We start from the raw sequence: 8,490 nt of genomic DNA, 5'->3' as shown, positions 1-8,490 counted from the left end.
GTAAATTTTTATAATTTTATTAAATTTATAATTAAATTTTTATATTTTTTTAATTGAATTTTTACACTACTTTAAATTTTATAATTAAGTCTTTTTTATGTTAAAAATTTTAAAATTAACAAAATATTTCTCTCAAAAAATATATGATCAAAGTTCTAATTAAATTTTTAATTATGAATACTTTTAATTTATAAAAAATATTCAATTAAATTTAACATTTTTTACACTAAAATTTTTTTATTATAAAATTAAAAGTATTGTACGGACCAAATTAAAAGAGAAAGAGTATAAAAAATTAATTATAAACTTGTTAAAATTACAAGGAGCAACTGAATAATTGAATGTTTAGAAAATAAAACAAATGTATGTAATTACTTATTAGTTAGTAGTTATAGCAGTAAGAATAATACTACATATTTAAGTTTTTTTTATGGACTAAATTTAACTAAGTTAAATAATAAAATTAAAAATAATACTATTTATAATTGATTTTTGTTGATGTTAGACTAATTTAATTGAATTTAGTCGATAAAAACATTTCAATGCATGACATTGTTGTAGTAGTAATATGAATATTTTGGTGTTGGTTAAATGCAGGAGTGGATTTTGTGGGAATAGAGGGAGACGAAAAGAAGAACATGGTAGTTATTGGAGATGGGGTTGATCCTGTTAAGTTGACAAATTCTCTCAGGAAAAAAGTTGGACAAACTAATATCATAAGCTTAGCAGAGGTTAAATCCAGTTAATTAATAAAATTTCGGCAAATTTGACAAAAATTCTCAAGGCACCAGAGAATTCGCTTTTAAACATTTTTGTTTAGTTGTTTTTGTAGAAACTTATTACATGCATTGAATGCTTTGTTGTACTCCCCTAAGGCATTTACCATTTAAGTTTTAATGGCAGAGAGATCCAGAGCAATTTTCCCATTTCAATTAACAGATTTGAACAATGATTGTGTTGTTACGTTGTGATTGAATAATACTTCCATCATTTACGTGTTAAATGTAAAAAATTTATACTAAAAGACTAGAAAAAAAATATGTTTCCAAAATGTTTATTATATACAAAATAAAGAAAAATTTAACCGACACATTTGTTAATCAAACCCTTAAGTTTATTAGTCATTTATGAATACAATTTTTTTAGAGTATTCTCAAATTTGATAAATCAAAGAATAAGTTTTCACGAATTAAAATTTTATTTAAAAATTTATTACTGATTAATTAATTATTTATACATAAAGTGAGATTCAAATTCTTAATATTTGTTTAATAGTTTAAGCGAAGAAGAAACGAGCTATTACCTAATAAACTCAAGTTGGGTTATGTATGGATTTTTTTTTGTCCACGATATCTTTTTGTCCGACAGATCTGAGTTTCATTTAAAAGTTTACCGTTGACCAATAAATTACTCAATGCGACAAGATAAAATTTGAATTTCTAATAATTTCTAATACTTAAACATAAAAATGAGCTGGCCACTCGATCAATTTAAGTTGGTTAAACAGCCCATATTAATAAAGGCAAGCCCAATTTATTGGGAGTTATGAAGCTGCTTAGAAGGTTCTATGAGGGCATTAAGGATATGCGTTATGATTTAAGAAAATAGTTAAGAGAAATTCAGATTTCAACCCTATATTTATTTTGTTATTATGCCATAATACCCATGGCAGTTAAGATTAGCTTGACTCCCGTGTGTACCTAATTTCACTAACCAAACGTCCAAAATATACAAAGAATGAAGTAATCAATTTCTGTGCACCTATGCTATTGGAAAACAAAAAAAAAATGGAATTTGGTTAACAAATGTTATTTTTAAATGCTTTTTATGCAATAATAGATATAAAAAGGAATTTTTTTTATGCTATTTATTTGTCGCCTTCTAATAAAAGAAATATCAAGTTTTCACAACCACAAGTTATGTTATAAACCTCAGACCATACCTAATATATTCTAATCAAAAGATACAGGCAGATTATCTTCCTCACTAATCTTTGTCAATAAATATAATTAAAAAAGTTCAAAATATTTTCTTTTCTTTTTTATTTTTATCCTCCAGCTGTGCACAACATTTCCAAAACTAGTCAACAATTTCACAACAAAATAAAATGAATTAATATTTAAAAAAAGGAAAAGGAAAATCCCCTTCACACATATTCATCAACTTGACAAAGACATTCAAACAGATTAGTCTTAAAATGTCTTCTTGAGTGTTCTATATAAGTCTAGAATGCTTGCAGAGGAAGTTAAGATTTTTATGCTCTGTTTGGACATAGTTGTAATTTTAATTTCCTTTGAGCTCTGAGTTATATTCACACTGAAAATTAAACAACATGAAGGTACTTTTGTTCATTATTAATATTTTTAATTGAATTTCATGATGGTTTCTAATTAAATAATTATTTATATGCAGCAAAAGATTGTGATGAAGGTGCAAATGAAGTGCGACAAGTGTAGGGCTAAAGCACTCACCGTTGCTTCAGGAACAAACGGTTAGTCTTCACCATAATAGCTAAAATCTCAATTTTACTCTTAACATATTTTGATATTACAATTTTAAATAAATCAATTAATTTTATAAAATTTTTATTAAATTTAACTATTTTACAATTTAAATTTTGTTAAAATTTTACATTTTACACATTTAATTTATTCTTTTAATTTTATGTAAAATTCTGATTTTATCTACCTTAATCTTCACCCTCTTTTTTTTTTTTCTTGAAAAATGGCTATTAGACAAGTTAAATCTTTTGATATATGGAAAACTTAAAATTTTCATTCTTTAATTTCTAATTAGCAGTTTTCGCTTATAAGATTTGTTAAACGAAATTTATACATATTCATGATGATTTTATTAATAAAATAAAAAAATCTACCAATAAATTATAACTCGAATGACATAATCTCCCTATATTCTCCTAAGAGATTGCAAATTTGAGGCTCTATATCTTCAATAAAAAAATAAAATAAAAAAATCTGTATATATACAAGATAATATTCAGTTTAATTCTTAAAATTCTTAGCATTAATTAAAATTTTTCTTAAACATTTTTATTATGGGTCATTTTAGTATATCTATATTATAGTGATTATAGTGACTATGTATTTTAAAAAGTATTGCTAAAATTAAAATAATATTTTTTATTATTAAATAATATTTTTTTAAAAGTATTCTTTTAAAAAAATATTACTAAAATATAAAAAAATATAATTTTAATTTTAACAATACTTATGGTGTGGATTTTGTGGGAATAGAAGGGAAAGAAAAAGATGAAGTGGTGGTGATTGGGGATAATGTGGATGCAGCCAAATTAACAGGCTCTATGAGGAAAAAAGTTGGACACACTGATCTTATCATGGTTGCTGAGCTTAAACCCAAATAAAAATCATATACATATATACATGGCAAATTAAAAATAATAATAATAATAATAATGCTCGGGGTTAGTTTATTACATTGATTCCATTTGTACATAATAAGTTCTTTAGTTAATTATATTTTGGGTTTTTTTTCCTCCTCCTCTTCCTTATTATTATTATTTGTATTCATAGGAAATTAATGCAGAATAATTATATATATGGAGTTAATTACCTTGTGTGTCTTAGCTTATGAATTTAAATTAAATTAATATTTTTTAAAAAAGTTTATTTCATATAAGCTACTTGCTCAAATGAGTCTGTGTTAATAATGTTCCTAACTCGTTAATAAAAGAGGACTTTGTTATGTGTGGCATCAACTAGGAAACAACCAATTTATCATGTTATTTATTTTTCATATATATAATTGGAGCATTTTTTGTCATCACTATTATCATCATTACATATACCAAATATTATATTTTTAATATTCTTTATTTTAGGCATGTAGCTTTTCCCTTATTTCGGCTAATATTTAATATTTAATGTCCTTTGATGTTCAATATATTTATTAACATTATTATATTATGACTATTGTTGAACTCAAAAGGCAACCTAGCTAAATTAAAATAAGAAATCGTTCCAAAACAACGCTTCACTACAACCAAACATTTATTCTTTTGTTTATTATAGAGAAGGGCCATAAACTAAGATATAGAAATGTCTGAGTAGTGCTTGGATTATTATATTGTATATAATCATATTGATAAATATTATATTATTATTATTATAAGCCCATGTAAATAAAGTATAAGTCTATTGTAAATTTCTCATTACAAGAAAAAAAAAACAAGAAGAGGGTATATATATATATGGCAAAGAAAAGTGTAATTCATACATTAGGAATATTGATTATAATTGGAGTGATTATAATTACTCGTTATGCTATTGCTGAATTTCAAGACACAAATTCTAAACCGGGTTGGACTTCATCTTCTCTTATTTCATCTGAATTGAAAGAATGTATGGATGAATGCCAAAATCTCTATCAGGATAAATTATTATTTCAATTGCTCGTATGTGAAAATTTTTGTACAAAGATCTTTTTAAAATAAGAATAATAACACTATTCGAATCTACGAATATATTGAACCATTATAATTCAATTAAAATGGGATAATTATCTGATTTGATGCATGGATTTTTGACATAAAAAATCAAATTTAAAAATTATCTGTGGGACAGCGGATACCCTAAAAGCAAATTAAAGTTTAGTTTTTTTATTGTTTATGGATAAAAACGAGACATGTAGTATCTAGATTTCAATAATTAATTAAGCTCATGCTAATTAGATTGACACTAAAATAAATTATTTGATAGAAGAAAATAAAACGATGAAACTGAAAAATAATTCGTAATGATAAATTTCATGCATAATTTTATCGTTTATAATAATCTTTACTTTATTATTATGGTTGTGTTATGATTAATTTATAAAGAGAAGACAATTATAGATGAAGGTGAAGAAGTTTAAATATATAGATGTGGAGACAGCTTTATTCCTAAGATAAGGATAGGATTAATTATTCTAATATTTGAAGAAATTGTGAAAGTTTAGAATCAATTTCGAAGTAATCTAATATCGCGTATAAGAGATGGAAAAATTATTAAGTTTTGGATAGTTTATTGGATTTCAAAAATCGCTAATTTTAGTGAACTATCCCTTATTCAAATTGATGAGCACATAAAAGATGATATGCTTATTCAAATTGATGAGCACATAAAAGATGATATGCTGGATAGCTATGTTATAATTGATGGTTGTTGGAATTGGGCGAAAATCTTTTGATCTGTTTCAGAAGAGGTTACTGAGCTGATTCGCACTATAAAAGTGTCTCACCCCTCTTTTAGTTTAGACTCTATTTGTTAGCTACCAGACCCGCAAGATAATTTTTTTTATCAAATCAGCCTACAATGCTATATATGTGGAAGATGATGAACCTATTCGGATTTATAAAATTTGTCGGAAAATTAGAATTTCTCAAAGGTTAAGAACATTCTCTTGATTATTATGTCATAATGTTTTGCTAACTAATGTTAAGAGAAAAAATAGAGGACTTACAGACAATGAAAACTGTCCGAGATGCATTGATCACGAAGAAAATTTGCTGTATGTGCTTAGGGACTGCTATTTTGCCCAAAACATTTAGATGAACAGTTTGAATAGAAATTATCAGAACTATTTTTTTAGCCGAACTCTCCAAGACAAGTTATATAAAAATCTGAACATAATCTCTCCATTTAATAGTAAGACTTTATGACCTACTTTTTTTCTTGCCACCTGCAACATAATTTGGAGAAGGAGGAACGACTTGATTTTTAGACAAGAGAACACTCCATACCAACAAATTGCTCAGGAAATTAAGGTAATAGCTAAAAATTATCCTGATATTCTTGCTCTTACTGAGAAGAGTTGTGACATCTTCTAAGCTTCACGCTCTGTTTTGATCGGATAAAAACCGCCAGACGAAGGATGGTACAAGGTTAATGTCGACGGCTCAGTTCTTCAAGTAAGGGATTTGGATGCGTGTAGTGGGCTAATTAAAGATTCTAACAACATGGTTGTAGCAGGATTCATGATGAATATTAGGGAAGTCACTATTACAGCTGCAGAGTTATGGGCCATATATTTAAGTTTCAAGATTACCATTGAAATGGATTTCAAGAAGGTAAGGATGGAGATGGATTCTACCTGTGCAGTGAAGCTGCTGCAGAATAGCTCAACCCCCACTCCATGGTTGCACCTCCCTTATTCGGGCCATTAAAGATCTCCAAGCCAACCCCAAAAATTTCAGTGTCAGCCACATTTTTAGAGAGACCAACTTTAGTGCAAATGTTCTGGCGAAGTACGCCCACAATCTCCCGGTGGGTGTTGATCATTTCATCACTTTACCCTCTTTTCTTGTCTTCTGGATAGTGATAAAAGAAAAGTCATGTTTGCTATAATTTGAACAGCTTAGTTTATTTTTGTTTTGGGCCTGGAGCCCCTGTTTTATAAAAAAAAAAGAGAACACAATAGTATTTAGAGCCCACACTTTAGAAGTAGAAAAGCTTTTTTTAAGAGCCATATTACGCGTGTTTAGTACTATTTTTAAAAAATACTTTTACCTTCTCGATAATTTTTTTGTCTAAACATGCAAAGAAACAAAGCAAACATTATCTTATATGCGAGTGGATGATTTGCTGGAGATCAACACAAGGCTCAGACCAAATAACATTATTAGAGTTAACTCTTGGCACCATATCTAGCCATCCAATCCGCAACTCTATTTGCTTTCCGAGATACCCATTCAATGTGAACAAGCCAATGACACCCACTTGTAAGATCATGCATGATAGACAGAATGTCAAGAAAATCTGTTTCACATATAATATCCCTCAAACCGTAATTCTAAGCTAAAACTAACCCCCTCCAAGTAGCAAATAATTCACATCTGGTAATCGACCAGGGGAATGCTTTCAGAGCAGCTCGAGATCCAACCTCCCTTAGAATCTCTAATAATACACCCGAACCCCACTAAATTTGAATCCAGATACAAGTTTACATCACAATTAACTTTAAAATTACTACTTGCCAGTGGTTCCCAAAGGCAGTTTTGGAGAGACCTAAAGGCATTGTTTCTATTTCTGTAAACTTGTAAGTCTTTGGCTATAATTCTGGCCAAGGCAACAACCTTGTGGTCTGTCCAAGGGTTGTACCTATGTCATTGTACCTATATTTCTATTGAATATGTCATTGTACCTATGTCTTCATACCCACCAAAGTTTTGCACCAAAAGACGCATCATTGTCAGCCAAGGCTTTCCAAAACCACTCTTTAAGAACAGTACCAGTCGTCGAGTCAAGGATACTAGGATCAAACATATGCTAAATTGCCTTTAATCGTTCACAGTCTCTAAGGCAATGCTCCATTGTTTTCCAACAAGTTAATTTAGAACTTTTGAAGAAATAGAAAAATATAACTTTTTTTCTTCTTAAAAGTTAGTGTATCATTTCTATTCAAAAAAATTTTGACTTCAAAATAAACAAGATCGTTGTGCTACTTTTATTTTTGGTTTTGTGAAAAATATTTTCTGTTTTTGCTATAAATATTGGCCCTCTACCACTATTTTTACGCAATGTTTCATCTGTTAGAAGTACTAGCCTTTCACCACTGTTTTCACGTAATGTTTCATCTGTTGAAGATACTGATCTTCTATCACCATTTTTACACAATGTTCTATTTAAACCACTTGCTATATATGTCTCTTCTAGATATTTTTTTATCATTCTACCATTCTATTTTATTATTAAATTTGTATTTAATATTGTGTGTGGCATAAAATCTCAGTTTCAATTCTATTTATTTTTTACATGTGATTTTGTTTTTATATACCTTGTAATTTTTGTTATAGTTGTTATAGTAAGTTCTTGACCCCAACAAAAGAGGAGAGAGTTTTAGAGAAGCACCGGAAAAAAAACTGATAAAAGAGTAAATAAAGAATCAATTGTCTAATTGACTGTAATATTAGTAGTTAGGTTATGTAAAATTAACCATTAGTATTATATAGTATTTGTTATCATCGTTATTTTAATATATATTCTTTTGTATAAAAAAATTGTATTTTTTGAGTTATTTATCTAAATATTATAACTTTAAAATAAATAATTTTATAATTAAAAATTTAAATATAAAATAATTTATTTATAAATTGTTATTAATATAAAATTTTATATTTTAATTTTTTTAAAAATTTTGTTTCATAGATATGCGTGGACCAAGAATGATTTTCCCATTCTTAATTTATTAGCTTGTCTTTGTGCATAAAACCAAAATTAGAACTCATCAAGTCTTCTGTGTTTAGAGTAATGTCGTTGTTAAGGATTAAGTAATACGTATATACACACACTTTAATAGATTGTCGTAATTATTACTTATTATGATCATATATCAACGTGTATTCAATTTTAATTATTATTGATTTATATTCTTAAAATAAGTTGAAAAATAAATTATATTATTTTAATTTATCAATACAAAAAATATCTCAAATATTTTTTATAATTAAAAAGGAATAAAAAATATTAATATATA

The 8,490-nt window shown here is 27.2% G+C and overlaps 2 protein-coding genes across 2 annotated transcripts in view; both read left to right on the top strand.

The window, feature by feature from the left end:
• Positions 1-932, top strand: part of LOC107483016 (heavy metal-associated isoprenylated plant protein 47) — a 1,521-nt gene extending 589 nt beyond the window's left edge. The window contains exon 3 of the mRNA XM_016103614.3: positions 598-932. Coding sequence (XP_015959100.1) covers positions 598-746 — 149 coding nt within the window. The 3' untranslated portion in view covers positions 747-932. The remainder of the gene's footprint in view (positions 1-597) is intronic.
• Positions 933-2,270: 1,338 nt separating this feature from the next.
• LOC107483014 (disease resistance protein Pik-1-like) lies at positions 2,271-3,497 on the top strand. The gene is made up of 3 exons (XM_052259869.1): positions 2,271-2,338; positions 2,413-2,493; positions 3,236-3,497. The coding sequence occupies exons 1-3, from the start codon at positions 2,333-2,335 to the stop codon at positions 3,380-3,382; spliced, it is 234 nt and encodes a 77-aa protein (XP_052115829.1). The 5' UTR covers positions 2,271-2,332; the 3' UTR covers positions 3,383-3,497.
• Positions 3,498-8,490: the final 4,993 nt, after the last annotated feature.

The sequence above is a fragment of the Arachis duranensis genome, chromosome 4 (genome assembly GCF_000817695.3).
Source record: "Arachis duranensis cultivar V14167 chromosome 4, aradu.V14167.gnm2.J7QH, whole genome shotgun sequence".
Taxonomy (NCBI): Eukaryota; Viridiplantae; Streptophyta; class Magnoliopsida; order Fabales; family Fabaceae; genus Arachis; species Arachis duranensis.
This window is presented reverse-complemented; position numbering and strand designations above follow the sequence as displayed.